Source organism: Podarcis vaucheri, assembly GCF_965113315.1.
Source record: "Podarcis vaucheri genome assembly, chromosome: 9".
Lineage (NCBI taxonomy): Eukaryota > Metazoa > Chordata > Lepidosauria > Squamata > Lacertidae > Podarcis > Podarcis vaucheri.
Window position 1 is genome coordinate 2,728,392 of NC_138767.1, and position 20,355 is coordinate 2,748,746.

General features: G+C 49.0%; 2 protein-coding genes across 2 annotated transcripts in view; both read right to left on the minus strand.

Annotated features, from left to right (window-relative positions):
* ADISSP (adipose secreted signaling protein) overlaps nucleotides 1-20,355 on the minus strand; it is a 71,976-nt gene that overhangs the window by 25,621 nt on the left and 26,000 nt on the right. The window contains exons 2-3 of the mRNA XM_082236793.1: nucleotides 16,362-16,478; nucleotides 8,156-8,298 (exon numbers count right to left, since the gene is read on the minus strand). Coding sequence (XP_082092919.1) covers nucleotides 8,156-8,298; nucleotides 16,362-16,380 — 162 coding nt within the window. The 5' untranslated portion in view covers nucleotides 16,381-16,478. The remainder of the gene's footprint in view (nucleotides 1-8,155; nucleotides 8,299-16,361; nucleotides 16,479-20,355) is intronic.
* Nucleotides 4,724-20,355, minus strand: part of LOC309540087 (C-type lectin domain family 4 member F-like) — a gene marked incomplete at its 3' end in the record, with an annotated part of 160,155 nt that continues 144,523 nt past the window's right edge. The window contains exon 7 of the transcript XR_014223042.1: nucleotides 4,724-4,754. The remainder of the gene's footprint in view (nucleotides 4,755-20,355) is intronic.

Below are 20,355 nucleotides of genomic sequence, written 5' to 3' on the forward strand. Positions count from 1 at the left end.
AGGATCTGGCAACTTCTGTTTCAGTGTATCTGAAGAAGTGTGCATGCACGCGAAAGCTCATACCAAGAATTAACTTAGTTGGTCTTTAAGGTGCTACTGGAAGGAATTTTTTTATTTTAACTATTTTATGGTTCTATGGCTGGGACCAGGGTGGTTGGGTCCTCCATTTCCTAACGAGCCACTCAAAGCATGTACAAATAATAAATAAATAATAATAATAATAAATTTTGTTTATACCCGGCCCTCCCGCCCAGTAAAAACATAATGGGGGGGGGGAGACCCAATTTAAAATACAGGTTAAAATGCAATTTAAAATTCAGCCTCATTTTAAAAGTAGCCCATAGATCAAGACCATAAGGGGAGGGAAACAGAAGGGTCAGACTGAGTCCAAACCAAAGGCCAGGTGGAACAGCCCTGTCTTGCAGGCCCAGTGGAAAGATGTCAAGTCCCGCAGGGCCCTGGTCTCTTGTGACAGAGTGTTCCACCAAGTCGGGGCCAATACTGAAAAGGCCCTGGCCCTGTTGAGACCAATCTAACCACCTTGTGACTTGGGACCTACAGAATGTTGTCATTTGCGGACCTTAAGGTCCTCCGCAGGGCATAGCAGGAGAGGCGGTCCCGTAGGTATGTGGGTCCTAATCAGGATTGGCAAAACCCTTTCCAGTCCAAGAGCCACGTCCTCACGTAAGATGCCTCCACCCCACCCAACAGCATCATGTCTCCCAAGCCCAAGGGTTGCTGCCCTCAAGACACAAAAGCACCTCTCTGCTCTGAGCCGGATGTGGCAAGAGCCAGAGCAGGAGCAAAAATCTCTCTCTCTCTCTCTCTCTCTCATGATACCAGATTCACACAGTTTCCTGCTCCAAGTATGAACAAGCAAAGATGAGGCGGGCGAAAACCGCTCTGCAAATGTCCCAAAACATTTCCAGCTGCACGTCGGCAGCCGTTAAGCTGCACCAGCCTGGCTGCTTTCGCAGTTTCTTTGATCGCGGCCTTAATGTGTTAGCAACGGCGCGCATCAGTAAATGAGATTCGGTGCCTGAAAAGAGCCCAGAAGGGGGGGGTGGCGGGGGGGGAGAGTATTCTGGGCGACTCGTTGGAAAGCAGATCTGCTTCTGCAGAAACACCTCCGTCCAGGTTGAGAAAGTGGCTGAAGACTAAAAGCAGTTTAATAATAATAATAATAAGATGTACTTCACAGGCCTTCCCAATAAATGCTTTGCTGCGATAATACTTAGGTCTGCTTAATAATAGCCTTGATGAAGGGAGCGCTGCACTTAAGCAGCCCAGATCCTGCCCAAGTCAAGCGTCATTTTGCAACCGACGTAGATCACACACTCCATACGGCAAGGGACTCTAGCTCAGTGGGCAGAGTAGGTGTCTGGCATGCTGGTGGCCCCGGGTTCAGTCCTAGCATCTCCAGTTTAAAACCTCACTTCGCTTAAGACTGAGGAGAGCCACTAACACTCAGAGCAGATAAAGTCGGCATGAACAGGCAACATGCTAAACCATAGTTTAGCAAGCTGTGGGGGGAGTTCAGAATCTTTCGTTTCGCTTTCGGCAAACCACAGTTTCCTGTGCTATCGAAACCCAGAACAATGGCCATCTAACTGTGGTTAGTTAACAGGCTTCAGAAACTGTGAAATGGCACTGGCCTGCTTTAAGCTAACCACAATTAAGGACAGGCTGTCTGTCAGTCTGGGCCACATGACGAAACACAGTTAACTCAGGAGGAGGGGACTAGGCTGATTCACTTCTCTCTGCCATGGTTTAGGGTGGCGCTCCAAGGCAGCCTAGCCTAATCTGGGGCTTCCTATGTCCATCACATCATAAAAAGAATTCAGTGGCATTGTGCGGAGAGATAACTCAAGTGCTTTGAACACAGGAGGCCCCAGGCTGAACACACAGAACCTCTGGCTAATAATAATAATAATAATAATTTAATATTTATACCCCACCCATCTGGCTGGGCTTCCCCAGCCACTCTGGGCAGTTTCCAACAAAATATTAAAATACAGTAATGCATCAAACATTAAAAGCTTCCCTAAACAGGGCTGCCTTCAGATGTCTTTTAAAAATAGGGTAGCTGCTTATTTCCTTGACATCTGGTGGAAGGGCGTTCCACAGGGTGGGTGCCACTACCGAGAAGGCCCTCTGCCTGGTTCCCTGTAATTTGGCTTCTCGCAGGGAGAGAACCGCCAGAAGGCCCTCGGCGCTGGACCTCAGTGTCCGGGCAGAACGATTGGGGTGGAGACGCTCCTTCGGCAAAAAAGGGAATTTGGAGAGTGGTGCTTGAAACAACTACTGGTCCTATGGACTTGGAGAGCAGCTGGCTACCCAAACAGCCACACAGGGCCACCTGTCTTCTTTGACCACTGGCCAATTTAGTTGGGGTTGATGGGAGCCAAGGAATTCAAAAATATCTGGAGGGCCACAGGTCCCGCTCCCCCAACCCACCGCCAAAAAGTCCTCCAATAAAGGCAGCTTCGTAGTTGTGCCAGCAGGCAAGATCTATACCGATAAATATTTCAGTGCCCTTGAAACGGCATTTAATCCTGCCTGAGACAGAATAGTATCTGAAATGGCTTTCTCTGAGCAGAAGGAAATTAAGATCGAAAGCTCTGGGACTGGGGGGCTGAGAGGGATTGTAACCTTAAAACACACACCCAACAACCAAGTGAAAAAGCCCATCCTCCGTACGTCACTGGAGAACTAGAGAGCAAGGAATGAGATAATACCCAGCAACTAGCTCCAATTTCGCTTTTTCCACCCTGTTGGTTTCACGCCTAGCAAGGGAAGAATAAGAACGCAGAGGCGGAAGAGGCTGCTGTAATCAGGCTGTTCCTGGAATGAAACTTGGATAATTGGTTTTTATGTCCAAAATGCCAGAAGTAATTAGGCTTGGCTGGAGTGCCGCACAGATAAAAATGGGAAGGCCTGGCAGAGAAGGGGGAAAAGGGAGCTTGATGCCATCTCGTAATTGCAGTCCTCCCATAATTGCAGGCAGGGCCACGACTCCCCAAAACCCTGGTGTCAGCGGGCGTGGGACTTTGAGGAGACGCTCTGCCCATGCTCAGAGACACGTGGAGGCTCAAAGACCGAAGACAGTTCTGAGATTTGAGTTCTTTTAGATAGGCATGCGCGTTTGTGTGTGTGTGTGTGCCATACAAACTCCCAGCTGCCTCTGAAGGCAGATTTGGCCAGGGCTGAGAGGAGATGTACTCTAACAATACTCTATTCTGTCTTGATCCAGACCACACCTGGAATATCGTGTCCAATTCTGGGCACCACAATTTAAGAAGGATGTTGATAAGCTGGAAGGTGTGCAAAGGAGGGAGACCAAGATGATCAAGGGTCTAGAAACCAGACCTTATGAGGAACGGTTGAAGGAGCTGGGTGCGTTTAGCCGGGAAAAGAGGAAACTGGGAGGAGATATGATTGTTGTTGTTTAGTCATTTCCGCCTCTTCGTGACCCCCTGGACCAGAGCACGCCAGGCACTCCTGTCTTCCACTGCCTCCCACAGTTTGGTCAAACTCATGCTGGTAGCTTCAAGAACACTGTCCAACCATCTCGTCCTCTGTCGTCCCCTTCTCCTTGTGCCCTCCATCTTTCCCAACATCAGGGTCTTTTCCAGGGAGTCTTCTCTTCTCATGAGGTAGCCAAAGTCTTGGAGCCTCAGCTTCACGATCTGTCCTTCCAGTGAGCACTCAGGGCTGATTTCCTTCAGAATGGAGAGGTTGGATCTTCTTGCAGTCCATGGGACTCTCAAGAGTCTCCTCCAGCACCAGAATTCAAAAGCATCAATTCTTCGGCGATCAGCCTTCTTGATGGTCCAGCTGATAGCCATCTTCAAATATCTGAAGGGCTGTCACATGGAAGGGGGAGTAAGTTTGTTTTCGCCTGCTCTGGAGGGTAGGACTCGAACCCATGGCTTCAGGGTTACATCAGGAAGAACTTTCTGACAGTAAGGGCCATTAGACAGTGGAGCAGGCTCCCACAGGAAGTTGTAGACTCTCCTTCCTTGGAGGTTTATGAGCAGAGGTTGGGTGTCCATCTGTCATGGGTGCTTTAGCTGAGATTCCTGCACTGCAGGGGGTTGGACTGGATGACCCTTGGGCTAGATGACCACCCAACTCTACAATTCTATGATTCTGTGAACATCTGGAAGGCCAGAGGTGAGCTACCTGTGATGCAACAGATGTTGTGGGTTGCCCACAGTATGCGAAAGCTTATACTTCTCAGTCTTGAAAAGTGAGGAGAGGGTCAGCACACTGGGCCATGGCACCCCAAAACTTGGTTGTGTGATTTTACCAGGGAAACCACGGCTTGCTGCTAAGTCTGAACCAGGCCAAAGACTCCACCTATGGCTGCTCTGAGAGCGGGAAACGTAATAGGAATTAGAAGGGCCCCACACTGCAAAAGGGACGTGGGTGGCGCCGTGGGTTAAACCACAGAGCCTAGGACTTGCTGATCAGAAGGTTGGCGGTTCGAATCCCCGCGACGGGGTGAGCTCCCGTTGCTCGGTCCCTGCTCCTGCCAACCTAGCAGTTCGAAAGCATGTCAAAGTGCAAGTAGATAAATAGGTACCACTCCGGCGGGAAGGTAAAGGGCGCTTCCGTGCGCTGCTCTGGTTCACCAGAAGCGGCTTAGTCATGCTGGCCACATGACACGGAAGCTGTACGCCAGCTCCCTCAGCCTATAGAGTGCCACAACCCCAGAGTCAGCCACGACTGGACCTAATGGTCAGGGGTCCCTTTACCTTTACACTGCAAAAACCACCTATCCTCACTCACTCCCACTGGGTTTGCTCGCAAAACCAGGTGCTGTGGAAGGAAGGGACCCCCACACCTGACAAAGCAACGCCACATGCCAGGCAACAGATCTCTCCGCACATCTGGCTTTTCCCCCAGCCCTCCCGTCTCTTCCCCAGAAGTCATTTTGCTCCAGGGGGACAAAACGTTGGCAAGAGAATGAAAACAAGAGGGACAGCTGCTTCCAGAATGGGATCTAAAGTTCTTGGCAGTGGGATGGGGAGCGGGGGGACTCCTTGAAGTCTACACTGAGGACTTAATTACTGTTAATTTTTAAAAAACAAAAGCCATGGGCTGATTCCCTTTTGCAGGAAGGAAACAGCCACTGCAGGCATCTGGAGCAGCTGGGAGACAGTGGTGTGTGTGAAAAGAATGGGGGAAGCAGGCGCCTGCGCATGGATTAATTCTCACAGAGGGAACCCCAAAACAGGGGTGGCCAAAGTGGTGCCCTTGGGGTGTTTATTTTATCGATCCCAGTGTGACAGCATTTTAGCCAGGGGGTTTGGCACCAGGAGTTCCGTGTGTACAGGAAAACTGTGCACATCCGACCCCTTAGCTAGCGGGAGAAGCCAGGGATTCTCGTGGGGATTCATGTGCCGTCGTGAAATATCACAGAGCATCCCAGAGCCAGCGCACTGAGCAGGCCTTGAGCCCCGCCCTGAAGCAAGGCTCCTAGCATCTCCATTTTGAAGCTTTCTGCACGACACAAACCTCCTGATCTACCATGTCTCTGCGTCCTCCGACACCCGCAGTGAAAATAATACAGGTGAAACTCAGAAAATTTGAGTATCATGGAAAAGTTCATTTATTTCAGTAATTCAACTTAAAAGGTTAGTTTCACCTTTTAAGTTGAATTACTGAAATAAATGAACTTTTCCACAATATTCTAACTTTCCGAGTTTCACCTGTATATAATAATAATAATTTATTATTTCTACCCCGCCCATCTGGCTGGGTTTCCCCAGCCACTCTGGGCGGCTTCCAACCGAATATTAAAAACAATACAGCGTCAGACATTAAAAACATCCCTAAACAGGGCCACCTTCAGTTGTCTTTTAAAAGTAAAATAGTTTTTTATTGCCCCTGCTTCAAGAGTTACAAAGAACTAGATGCTCTCCGTCTCCTGACAATTTGTTAGCCAAAGCAGGAAAAGGAAGCAGGGGAAGTCCTGGTAAATTGGTGCTAATTTGGGTAAGCTCTGAGTCAACAGCAACTAAGCCACCAACGCTACCAGGCTGAAAATCTTGCCTGATCCCCTTTGCTTGGACGGCTTCCAAGCGCCAAGGGCAAAAGCGAATTAAACCACTAATTCCCTGAGCTACGAAAAGGACTTGCTAATTTCAATATGCTATCATCGAGGCAGGATCTGGACACATAGGGTTTATATATAGCTCGCCCTTCCTGGAAAGAGCATTGTTGGGAGCGAGGGTCCCCTCTGGGAAGCTGGAAGGATCTCAGTTATAGGGGCCAAAGTATAAAGTTGAGAGAGAAAAAACCTCTTGCAGAAAGTTCATTAGAAACACAAGGTGCGATGCTCAACACAGAAGAGTTTGGCATTCAGAAGAGCTCAGCGTTATGCTGCTGCTAGGTTTGTGGGGTTTAAAAAGCGTAACAATAGGAAAAGTTAGTACAGTGGTACCTTGGGTTACATACGCTTCAGGTTACATACGCTTCAGGTTACAGACTCTGCTAACCCAGAAATAGTGCTTCAGGATAAGAACTATGCTTCAGGATGAGAACAGAAATTGTGCTCCAGCGGCGCAGCAGGAGGCCCCATTAGCTAAAGTGGCGCTTCAGGTTAAGAACAGTTTCAGGTTAAGTACGGACCTCTGGAACGAATTAAGTACTTAACCTGAGGTACCACTGTAATATTGTTAACAAATGAGATAAAAAATGGATAGGCTGAAAGAAAAAGGGATTGACATTGGAAACCAGAGGGGGGGTGGGAAGTCTAGGGCTTCCTAAATGTGATGGTGAACAATATGTGTAAACTGAAATATCTTATGTAAAACTCAATAATTTTTTTAAGCGTGTTCCTAGTCCTCACTAATACTACTACTAATAAATTTTTATTTACACCCCGCCCTTCCCGGTTCAGAAAACCGGGCTCACAGAGGCTAACAACAAATTTAAAACACTTAATTGTAGAAGCAGAATAAAATACAATATAAAAAAAGAATAACAATAAAATTCAAAGTTCAGAAATCAATTTGGGGTAAACCCATCTAATAAGCATTAGTCACCACGGCTAGCTGGCTGAATTAGTCCTACTTGGGCCAGCGAGGAGACCAGGGGAGAATTAGCTGTGGGGTCTCAGAGCGGGTAATCTTCATAAAAGGGGAGGGAGAGGGAAGGGAGGGGAAATAAATAAACAAATACATACATACATACTGCGCAGATAGGGACACCAGCATACAGACAGGGTTTCTGGTAGGGCGGGGGACTATGTATGGAAGTAAGAGCTGGACCATAAAGAAGAATGGATGCTTTTGAATTATGGTGCTGGAGGAGACTCTTGAGAGACCCATGGACTGCAAGAAGATCAAACCTATCCATTCTGAAGGAAATCAGCCCTGAGTGCTCACTGGAAGGGCAGATCCTGAAGCTGAGGCTCCAAGACTTTGGTCACCTCATGAGAAGAGAAGACTCCCTGGAAAAGACCCTGATGTTGGGAAAGATGGAGGGCACAAGGAGAAGGGGACGACAGAGGACGAGATGGTGGGACAGTGTTCTCGAAGCTAACAGCATGAGTTTGACAAACTGCGGGAGGCAGTGGAAGACAGGAGTGCCTGGCGTGCTCTGGTCCAGGGGGTCATGAAGAGTCGGACACGACTAAACAACAACATGATGGGGGCACCAACATGCAGTCCCGATCTCTAGACTCCAGATGCGCAGACGCCTGGCCTACTAGTAAGGTAAAGGTAAAGGGACCCCTGACCATTAGGTCCAGTTGTGGCCGACTCTGGGGTTGCAGTGCTCATCTCACTTCATTGGCCGAGGGAGCCGGCGTACAGCTTCCGGGTCATGTGGCCAGCATGACTAAGCCACTTCTGGCGAACCAGAGCAGCGCATGGAAACGCCGTTTACCTTCCCGCCACAGCGGTACTTATTTATCTACTTGCACTTGGTGCTTTCAAACTGCTAAGTTGGCAGGAGCAGGGACCGAACAACAGGAGCTCACCCCGTCGCGGGGATTCGAACCGCCGACCTTCTGATCGGCAAGCCCTAGGCTCTGTGGTTTAACCCACAGCGCCACCCGCATCCCAACTAGTAGTACATGTGAAATGGATCTAGGGGTCTCAGTGGACCATAAGCATGACGTAAGTCAACAATGAGCTCTTACCTTCACCAAGAAACTGCCGTCTTTCTCCTGGGTGACCATGACCACGGAGTCGTGGAGCTTTTCGTCAAAGTGGACATGGCTGGAAGTCCCCTCTGCCGGTTGAGGCGGGGCGAAGCGGACACCTCCCACTTTGGACTTGGTGCCTAGAGGAGACACATCAAAGCCAAACAGGGATCAGGTGCCAATTTCAGGACGAGGAATCCACTAGCAACGTTAGACAGAAGTTGGAGCTGCTGATTCGCAGCTGGCTTGGTCTGGTGAACACGGAGACACGGGGAGAGCTTGCAGGATCAGGCCCACCTAACCAGCACCCTGTTCTCACAGTGAATAACCAGATGCCCCAATAGGATTGTACAACAATAAGTAACCAAAGAATTAAACCCCTGTGTTGCAAACAAATATCAGTAATATCCAAGACAACACGATGACCAAGTACAACAATGCAATATCAATATAAACTCTTTATATAATCTATACTTCTGTTTATTTGGTTCTACGTTTTCAAGAGAAACCACCAAGAGTACACATTTTGTGACTTTCAGAGATTTGTAACACTTCTGTTTATTTGGTTTTGTAGAGTAGTGCATATTTCATACATTTCATATTGTTCAATGTTCCGTACATATTATATAAAGAGTTTACAGTGGTACCTTGGGTTACATACGCTTCAGGTTACAGACTCCGCTAGCCCAGAAATAGTGCTTCAGGTTAAGAACTTTGCTTCAGGATGAGAACAGAAATCGTGCAGCAGTGGCACGGCGGCAGCAGCGGGAGGCCCCATTAACTAAAGTGGTGCTTCAGGTTAAGAACAGTTTCGGGTTAAGTACGGACCTCCAGAGCGAATTAAGTACTTAACCCCAGGTACCACTGTATATTGATATTGCATTGTTGGACTTGGTCATCATGTTGCCTTGGATATTACCAATAGGACTGTAAGCAGGATTCGAGAGCAAGAGCCCCTCTTCTCCCGTGGTTTCCGACAACTGGCGTTCAGCAGCATCGCTGCCTCCAACTGCGAAGACATAGCACGGGCATAATGGCTGGTAGCCATCAAGTGGCAGTGAGTTCCACAGTTCAACTATGTGCTGAGTAAAGAAAGGCTTTCTTTTATCTGTCCTGAACCTTCCAATATTAGGTGTCCATGAGTTCTAGCGTTACGAGAGGGGGAGAAAAGTCCACCCGCCTTCTCAACGGCTTGCATAATTTAAAAAATGTCTGCCATGCTGCCTCTTACTCGCCTTCTCTCAAAATTAAAAAGCCCAGCCTTTCCTCGTAGGGGGTTGCTCCATCCCTCTGATCATTTTGGGCACCCTTTTTTGAACCTTTTCCAACTCTACGATATCCCTTTGGCAACCAGAACTGCACAAAGTATTCCAAATGCAGCCGCACTATGGATGGCAGCTAACAGAATGAGGTTGAATCCTGACAAGACAGAAGTACTGTTTTTGGGGGACAGGGGGCGGGCAGGTGTGGAGGACTCCCTGGTCCTGAATGGGGTCACTGTGCCCCTGAAGGACCAGGTGCGCAGCCTGGGAGTCATTTTGGACTCACAGCTGTCCATGGAGGTGCAGGTCAATTCTGTGTCCAGGGCAGCTGTTTATCAGCTCCATCTGGTACGCAGGATGAGACCCTACCTGCCCGCAGGCTGTCTCGCCAGAGTGGCGCATGCTCTGGTTATCTCCCACTTGGACTACTGCAATGTGAGAGGCAGTATGTTGTAGTGGTTAAGAGTGGTAGACTCGTAATCCAGTGAACCGGGTTCGCATCTCCACTCCTCAAGAAGGTATACTATTCATAGTATCAAATTATAAATTTCAATGGAAGTTCGTTCAACAAATGAGCAGCCAGAAGACCCAGTGGGTCAGATCATTCCTTAGTCAATTCATGCATAAGGTCCATCGGTATAATGGTGCCTATTCCATCTGTCTGTTCGTAAAGTCCAAAAAGTCCACATGAAAGGTTGTTACAGTTCCACAAAATCCTTAAACAGAGTCTAGACAAGGATTCCCATAATATTGGCCTTGTTTTGCCGTCCTGGGCTTCATCCGTACTTAAAGCTCTAAGTAATGCAAATAAATACAATATCATGATCTCACACATTTTACAACAAAAATAATATAAACATGCATGAACTAACTAAAGAATGATCTCATCCACTGGGTCTTCTGCTTTGTCCGTTTGTTGAACTTTATGAGTTACTTCCGTTGAAATTTATAATTTGATACTATGAATAGTATACCTTATTTATCTAAGAACACAGCCGGTTTCGTCTCGCCTGTTTATTGGGCTTGCTATCAACAGGCAACAGCTGCAGCTCTCAGTGACAACAATGCACCAAATGGCAGAGATAAGTTTGGTGCTCAGGAGACGGTGAAAAGGGTGCACAGTTCGAATGATGAGCAGAGGCGTGTCAAGTGGAAACGATCCAGCTCTTCCTTTTGCAGAGGGTTTCTGCCACGGAAACTTATTTATAAATGTTTCCAGGGATCCCGCTTTGGATAAGCGCCTCCGCTATGAAGAAGACAAAGACAAAGACAAAGAAGAGGACAAAGACAGAGGAGAAGACAAAGAGACAAAGGAAGAAGACAAAGACATTTTCTAATGGAATTATATTTTTAAAATATGTTTATTTTGAAGATGCACATTTTAAAAAGCCTGCCTGGCGTTTCCACACCTGAGCACCGACAATAAACCGTTAGCCTAGGTCCTAAACTGCGTTTACCCAGCCCGATCGCCTCTACAGCCAAGCCTGTTAAGATTCCCCCATCCCCCAAACCAACCCAGCAAGCAGCACTCACAGCCCGTATCAGCCCATCACCCAGTTGTTTTCTTTTAAAAATGTGGAAAAGTTCAGAGTGATGGGTCACTGCGTATCTGATCGACGGAAAACATGATATTGGGCAGGTGCTAAAAAACAAACGGTCAGGGACACGAGCCCCAGCAAGCTCAGACATGAAGGCGGTGCCGATCGCTGGAGGGTGAGGGCTGCACAGCTGTGGCCGAGTCCTCTCCACCCCCAGGGTGGGGTTCAGCATTAGCAGAGCATTGAGCCCAGCCCCCTGGAAGCAACGTTTCCATCAGGCTGGACCAAAGGCAGAGGCCAGCTGCCCTTGGCTCTCCTCATCTGATCCCAAGCAAGAGCCATTTCATCAGGCTCCCCTGAACTGTTTCCAGCCTAGCTGCTCGCTGCAAGAGCTCTGTAACCTGAAGCACAGGTACCCTAAATCTGCTCTTTCCCCCATTCTCCTCCCTCCTTGTTGCCTTTTCCTTTTATGCTGCGTCTGTTAAAACTGTAGGAATAGGGGCAGGCCTGTTTTTCACCAAGCTTGAAATCCCCTTTCAGTTTTCTCCATGCCACGAACCATATCATAAACTCCTGTCACATCCCCAAGGATGGGCTCCTGGCTTCTGGCACCAGGCCCAACTCTGTGACACAAAAATGTCTGCCAAAGTGGCACGGAGGATGGCAACACCGTGGGGGAATCCCTTTGCAGACAACTGCCGTGCCTGAAGACAGACCGTCAGGTCATGCATCTGTAGCAGTGACCAGAGGAGAAATGACCACTGAAGGAGCACAGAGAGAAGAAACGCCTTGGTTATGGCTACCAGATATTTTTCAATGAATCTGGGGACACTTTTTTTTTTTTAAGCTGAGTAGCAACAGGGAGTGTCAGTAGTGGGGATGATGAGGTGCAAAGCCCTTCTTTTGCACCCTGTGACACATAAAATGCACAGTTTTTAAAAAACTGGGCAATGGCACGCCGCACACCCGTGACTCCTGAGCCTTCCCCAATCTCCTTCCCCCTCACGGGCGAGCAGCCATTGCCCAGGAGCGGCACAAGGCGTGTGGTTTCTCTGCCAGGCAAGGTGCAAAGCCCTTCTTTCGCACCTTGTGAAACATAAATGCGTAGAGTTTTTTAAAAACTGAGCAACGGCCGACCAGCCGCAACCCCCGAGCCTCCCCTGATCAGTCAAAACAAAGGGGGAAGGAGACAGGGGATCTGTACCGCCGGACATCCCCAGTTCCCCTTTGGCAGCGGCAGCAGCAGTCAGCAGCCCAGAGCCAGCCTGGTAGCGCAGTTGGCCCTGGCTGGCTTCAGGAGCTGCTTGCTGCTGTGGCGCCCGCCATTTTTTCTTGCCAGAAGTTTCGGCGAGGAAAAATGGCGGGCGCCATGGCAGCAGGCAGCTCCTGGAGCCAGCCAGGGCCAACTGTGCTACCAGGCTGGCTCTGGGCTGCTGAGACTGCCACTGCCACAGGGGACAGATTTGCAAATCTGGGGACATTCCAGAGATGGAATTTGTCCAGGGACAGATTTGCAAATCCGGGGACTGTCCCCGGGAACCAGGGACATCTGGTAACCCTAGCCTTTGTGCATCTGCAGCAGCACAACCAGATGCCTTCACCTGCCCCGGCTGCAACAAAACATGTCTCTCCCCTGTTGGTCTCTGCAGCCACAGCAGGCGCTGCAACTCTCCAACTGATTGTCCTCACCCCCAAAGGAGCCCTCCTCTTTTGTCTCTCAACAAGATCATGTGGCCTCTTACCTTTTCTCTAAACCAGTGTTTCCCAAACTCAGGTCTCCAGCTATTTTTTGGACTACAACTCTCATCATCCCTGGATACAGTACCAGTGGTCAGGGATGATGGGAATTGTAGTTCTGAAACAGGCTGGAGACCCACGTTGGGGAAACCTTGCTCTAAACTAAAAAGACCCTAGAGGAGCCACTCCATCCCTTTGTGGGGCACCTGGGGACACCAGTGACAGAGGAAGAATATGAGGCTGCGGGTTCAGCAGATACAAGACACAGCAGTCGTTTATTTCAGCAGCCAAATGCTTCCTCTACCTTGCTCACTGTAATCAGCAATGCAGACAGTTTAGAAGCAAAGCAATTCACTATTTATTGACTGCACTTATAATCCCATCCTTTTTCTGCAAGGAGCTCATCCAAGGTTCTCCCCCATAATTTAATAATAATAATTTCTATTAATTGTACTCCGACTATCTGAGCAGGTTGCCCCAGCGACTCTGGGCAGCTTCCAACATATATATGAACATCATCAAACAACATCAAACCTTAAAAAGCTTCCCTATACAGTGCTGCCTTCAGAGGTCTTCTAAAAGGTATATAGCTACTCAACTCCTTGACATCGGATGGGAGGGTGTTCGAGGTGGGTGCCACCACTGAGAAGGCCCTGTGCCTGGTTTAATCCCAACAACACTGGAAAGTAGGTTAAGGTGCAAAGCAGTGGACTGGCAGCCCAAGGTCACAGCCAGTGAGAGTCATGGCTGAGCCAGGATCTGAACCCCGGTCTCCCAGGTCCTAGTCTGACACTCTTAACCACTACTCCAACCTCCTCACGACAGCAAGCAAGTATGTGACCCTGGATCTCCCAGCTGGCTGTTTACTACTACACCTTTCTCTCCTAACCTCGTATTAAACTCTGAGTAAGAAAAGGATTCCTGACTCCCCAGTTGTTCAGCAATTGCAACAGAAATGACTCACCCACTGACAGTATATCATAGCTGGAATGAAGAAAGTTGGGGGGGGGAGCACAGACCACGTTTATTTTTTGGGGGGTGAGGGCTGGGCTCCATTCAGTTCTGGTCCTCAAAATCACTCCTGTGCTGAAAATTATTGAACCCTAAGCATACGTCTTTCTACACCAGACGCCAGTTGGTGGAATTCAGGGTCCCAATAAAATACAGTGCAATAAAAAAGCATATCTTGCAATGGCTGAAGTCCCCTCCAGCGCTGATGAGTTTACAATTATGCCCCAGGCAGGACGACTAACTACTGGGAGGCTTCCCTCCTCCTGTCCAGCAAGGTTTTCCGCGTCCCCCTCCCAGGTCAAAGTACATGGACTTGCCTTTCCAGAAACTCCTGTCCAGCAAAGGAGGAGGAGGAGGAAAGAGGAGGGTGGGTAGCACATTCCAAATTCTGCCCATTAGCCACGGATCAGCCGCTGAGGCTGCAATCATGGGACTGTAGAGTTGGAAGGGAACCCCAGCGGTCATCCATCCCAACCCCCCTGAAATGCAATCCTACATGAACCTCCCTCTGCCCCACTGAACTCAAGAAGCCCCTTACCTCTGAAGAGACAAGGAGATACAGTGGTACCTTGGTTCCTGAACAGCTTAGCTGTTGAACAAACCTGCTCCCAAACACCGAAAACCCAGAAGTGTGTGTTCTGGTTTCCAAATGTTTTTCGGAAGCCGAACATCCGACACGGCAGGAAACTCCTGCAGCCAATCGGAAGCCGCATCTTGGTTTTTGAATGGTTTCAAGAGTCTTCCTGAACGGATTAAGTTCAAGAACCAAGGCACCGCTGTACATGACTGTGTTGTCAATAAGGCCAAATAATGGGGGTTGAGGCCACTGGGAGCTGGGGGAGAAAAGGGTGGTTAACGCAGAGAGGTTTCGGCAGTGGAAGGCAGGAGAATTAGAAGCACCGATTCTTAGGAGACTCCAGACGTCTGCTAATATTTTTTTTGCAAAAAAAGGCAGGCGTGCCTTGCAAAGCTGCAGAGCTGGTCTGTTGAGGCCTCTGTTCACTGAGTTTATAAGCGCATAAGAATGTGAGAAGGGTCTGCTGGATGAAGCCAATGGCCCGTCTAGTCCAGGATGCTGTTCTCACAATGGCCAGCCAGGAAACCAGTAAGCAGGATTCGTGCACAAGAGCTATTCTCCCCTCCTGTGGCTTCCAGCACCTGGGATTCAGAAGCCTCTGACTGTGGAGCTATTTTATATCTATCATGGCTAGTAGCCATCGATAGCCGTCTCCTGCTCTAGGAATCTCTCTACGCCTCTTTTAAGGCCATCCAGGTTGGGGCCACCACCACCTGCTGGGGCAATGAGCTTCATAGTTTCACCATGCATTGCGTGCAAAGCATTCCTTTCTTCCAAAGAACTCAGGGGCTATCCAGTCTTAAACCCTCCAACGACCCTGCGAGGAAGGCAAGCCTGAGACGCAGCCCTCTGCCCACCAAGCCAGAGACAGTAGCGATTTGAACCCGTCCCCAGTTCAGGCAATCACGGCGCTGCCCTCTGCACCAAACTGGCTCAAACCCCTTTCATTCATGTTTTTGCTGCGGCATGCGGATTTTCCTCGCCGGAGACGTTCTGAACCGATTTGCCTCCGCTTTCTGAAACGGATTATTAAAGGGAGGCAAGGACTGAATACAAAACACAGAAAGGCAGGCAGACATGGAGCAAAAAGATTTGAGCCACTCGGCCAGGTATTTCAGCCAGCTCCGTTCTGTATGTTTGGGACACAACAGCACCCCCCTGCCCAAGAAGAGCTCTGCTGCCCTTTGATGGGCACGAGGCTTATTTACAAAGAATGTTATTCCCTCACCTCCGGGTGCAGTGATGGATGTTCGTTTGGACATATCACAACCAAAAAGGCTCAAGACAGAATTCGTGAGACGTCGGCATAGCACAGCCTTTGCATAGCACAACCTGGAGCAATGCCATGGTTTTGGACTACAGTGGTACCTCAGGTTACAGACGCTTCAGGTTACAGACTCCGCTAACCCAGAAATATTACCTCGGGTTAAGAACTTTGCTTCAGGGTGAGAACAGAAATCGTGCAGTAGCGGTGGGGCAGCAGCGGGAGGCCCCATTAGCTAAAGTGGTGCTTCAGGTTAAGAACGGACCTCCGGAACGAATTAAGTACTTAACCTGAGGTACCAGTGTACGACTCCCAGAAGCCCCAGCCAGCACAGCAGTCGTAGCCCAAAACCTCTGGAGGGCACTGGGTTAGTGTGGGCAGGAATTTTGTCCAGCACAGGACCACTGCAGCCTCCCCGAACTTGCAAAAGGGAACACATAATGTTTCAAGCGCAATCCTGATCGTTTGTGCTCAGACTGCTCTGCACCGTCTCTGCGTCCTGTGCAACCCTTCAAGGTAGACCTGTGCTGGCTGATGGGAGCTGGGATCCAAAAAAGTTGGAGGGCACCAGGTTGGTGAACGCTGTGCTAACAACCCTCCAGGTTGCAGGCTGAGAGACTGCAGCTGCCTGGACTCGACCTGATCCAGCAGGGAAGCTCTGGCATTCAAACTAAGAGCAAGGAACCCTGCACTCGAGGAACATGCCTGACGGAAGGGCCAAAGCAGCCCAAGACCACCCAGGATGCTCAGGTCGCCATGGCAACGGGCATCCAGCCCCACTCGGGTACCACACAACCACACACCGGCCACTCACCCTTGTTTGCAGTCGCCATTTGACCCAGGGAGAAGTTCCTCCGGCTCGCTCTGCGTCAAACTTCGGCCAGCCCTGTCAGCGAGGGGCCATGCTCCGAGGGGGTGCAGCGGGCTGCCTCTGAAGACAAAGAGGGGGTGCACAAAGGGGAGCAGGAGAGGGGAAGAAGACAGGCAGGTTGAGCCACAGTTAAAAGACTTCTCTCTCCCGACAAAAGATCTTGCACAGGGTAGGGAACCGCCTTGCCCAAACAGTTCTCCGAAGCGTTCCCTCTGGGTCCTAAGGGCTGACATGTCCAAGCCCATACCAACAATTTTCTTCATGGGGGGCGTGAAGAGGAAGAGGAGTGGGCAAGCAGGCTAAGCGTCCTTAGGGAAGTGAACCGTCAACCCCAATTGCAGATTCCGTGACCCACATGCGAAAAGACAAAATGAGCTCAGGACAAAAGCTAGCACACCCCTATAGCCCCCTCCCCCCTGGGAATTGCAGAGAGTTTTCCACAAGCAAATATCCAGAAGGCCGGTTTGCAGGAACTGGACCTTGACTAAAGCCTAAGGTTACCATACGTCCCCGTTTCCCGGGGGACAGTCCCCGGATTTACAAATCAGTCCCTGTACAAAATCCATTGGAGTTCAAAATTGTCGCCGGATTCATTGAAAAAAATCTGGTCACCTTACTATAGCAGGACCAGCCTTTGTAACTCCTTGCCACTGCAGATTGAGGTAGGTACCAATTCTACCATTTCCTTTGCAAACTCTTCCTCCCTTTTTCTTTTTGCAAGCCTTTTAAAGGCTTGGAAGTTTCTAATCCCATCCAGTTTCTCTCCACTGGGACTGAAATTGTTTGTTTGTTTGTTTTGCAAAGCTTTACTGTTGGTTTTTTAAATTATTCTTCTCAATAACAAACATATGTTTTTGTGGGAAGCAACTCGTAGGCACCTCCTCTTGGTCCCATCAGCATCAGAAACAAGGCTGGTGGTGCCACGAGACACGAAATTCCCTCTTCTCAAGAGAGGTCAGGCTTGACAGTCTCCTCACTTTTTTTCCACCTTCCTGCTCAGACAAGCCTTTGGGAACTGACATGTAGAGCAGGGTCTCCCAAACTTGGGTCTCCAAGTTTCTGGACTACAAATCCTATCACCCCAAGCTAGCAGGTCTGGTGGTAAGGGATGATGGGAACTGTACCCCCAAAACAGCTGGGAAACCTTGGTCTAGACCAAGCTTATCGTCAGGCTACTATCAGGGCGAACTGGATTTTAATAGCTGGTTCTAAATTTATTACCTGCAATCTCATAAAATTTATACACTGCTTGTTTGTAAACAACAACAACAACAACAAACATCTCTCGAAGCGGTTTATGAAAGACAAAATCAAGTGGGTAGGAATCCTATTTTGGAACATACAGAAGTTAAAATACTAAAACAGATTCACATTGCCGCAACTTTCTAAGTCTCTGGGTGGACTTGTCCAAATAATAATAATAATAATAATTTATTTATACCCCGCCCATCTGGCTGGGTTTCCCCAGCCACTCTGGGTGGCTTCCAACAAAACACTAAAATACAATAACCTATTAAACATTAAAAGCTTCCCTAAGCAGAGCTGCCTGTTTAGAATGTCTTCATCTCGGCACCAAAAATAATACAGTGATGGTGCCCGCTTGATATCAATAGGCAGCGAGTTCCAAAGTGCCATATTAAAAGATGGGTTTCTTACAAATGTGGAATGAGTATTATGGGGCACCTGTAGCAGGGCCAATTCCTCCGACCGAAGTGGCCGAGTGGGCGTCTGTGAGGTAAGGTGATCTCACAGGTAAACTGGTCCCCAGTTGTTAGGGGCTTTATATGCTAATAACAGCACTTCGAACTTGGCTTGGTAGCAGATGGGCAGCCAGTACAGATCTGTGAACACGGGAGTTATATGCTGGCAACACCTCCCTCCTGTCAGCAATCGTGCTACAGCATTCTGCACCCACCGAAGCTTCCAGATGAAGCGTGAGAGAACCCCCACATAAATTATTGCTTTTCAGCTGGTTTGTTCTTACAGCTTTGCATTTTATAATGTCTCTAAGTGTTGTTAGCTGCCTTGCAGAAGTTGTCCGGAAGCTGGCAGAATCTCCTTCCTTGTGGTTTTTGATAGAAACGTTGGATGGCCACCTGTCAGGGATTCTGGAGTGGTGGTCCCCACATGGCAGCGGGTTGGGCTAGATGACCGCTGGGGAGCCCTCCCCCAGCTCTACAATTCTATGAGCCAAATGCCAACCTGGGGGAAAGGCAGGCTATAAATACATTCATACCTCTTGTTATGTTCGGTTCAGGTTACGTCTTTTCAGGTTGCGTCCCGTGGCAACCCAGAAGTACCAGAAAGGGTTTTGCAGCTCGCGCATGTGCAGATGTGCAAAATGATGTCACACACATGCGCAGAAGCGGCAAATTGTGACCCGCGCGTGCACAGGCGCAGGTTGCGAACGGGGCTCCGGAATGGATCCCGTTCGCAACCAGAGGTACCACTGCAAGAATAATCGAATAAAGGGCATGCGCACTGCCGCCGATTCGAACGCTCAGGAATGCCGGCCCATCACCAGCCCCTGAGCTCATAAACATAAATCTCATTAGCACGCTTTCGTTCCCCGTTTTCTCCAGAGCCTCTTGAGCCCCGAACAGGTTGTGCAAGATGCCGGCACGCCTGGGACCTTGGTGTCAATTGTGGAGAGAGATGTGCCAGATATAAAAATAGAGCGTGCTTTGAAGTTCTCACCTCCTCCTTGGCTTCTGAACGTATTATCTTACAGTGCCTTTGCATCAACAGCATCCCAGTTCCAGACCCATTTTTAAAAGAAATGTGAAGGGGCAGGAACAGAAACACGGGAGCTGCAGTCTTGAGAGCTCAGCAAAAGAAAGAAAACCATGAAGCAAAACGACAGAGCGAGACCAAGAATGCAATGCGCCCTGCAGCCATTGCCAACCCAGTGCCCCCCAGATGTTCTGGACTTCTTCATGAAAGTGCTTCTTCCTGCATGCGCCGTTAAACTATGGAACTCATAGGGATGGCCATAAAACCTAGATGGGTTTAAAAATCAAGCAAATTCATGGAGGGCAAGGGCTACTGAGCCGTGTTAGAAACGGAGAGATGAAAGCTAGGAGCTAAAGGGCACCTTAAACAGAAGTTCTGGGCGCAACAACGAAATGGGCACTACTTTCTTTTTTAAGAACAAGAATGCAAAGCTGAAAATGAATGAACTGCAGCTGAAATATTATGCTCACATTTTTTACATGGTCTAGTCCATGAAAAGGATCTAGGAGTCTTGGTTGACCACAAACTTGACGTGAGCCAACAGTGTGACGTGGCAGCTAAAAAAGCCAATGCAATTCTGGGCTGCATCAATAGGAGTATAGCATCTAGATCAAGGGAAGTAATAGTGCCACTGTATTCTGCTCTGGTCAGACCACACCTGGAGTACTGTGTCCAGTTCTGGGCACCACAGTTCAAGAAGGACACTGACAAACTGGAACGTGTCCAGAGGAGGGCAACCAAAATGGTCAAAGGCCTGGAAACGATGCCTTATGAGGAACGGCTAAGGGAGCTGGGCATGTTTAGCCTGGAGAAGAGGAGGTTAAGGGGTGATATGATAGCCATGTTCAAATATAGAAAAGGATGTCACATAGAGGAGGGAGAAAGGTTGTTTTCTGCTGCTCCAGAGAAGCGGACACGGAGCAATGGATCCAAACTACAAGAAAGAAGATTCCACCTAAACATTAGGAAGAACTTCCTGACAGTAAGAGCTGTTTGACAGTGGAATTTGCTGCCAAGGAGTGTGGTGGAGTCTCCTACTTTGGAGGTCTTTAAGCAGAGGCTTGACAACCATATGTCAGGAGTGCTCTGATGGTGTTTCCTGCTTGGCAGGGGGTTGGACTCAATGGCCCTGGTGGTCTCTTCCAACTCTATGATTCTATGATTCTATGAAATCCTGCATTCAGAAGAGCTCCAGGTGAACCAA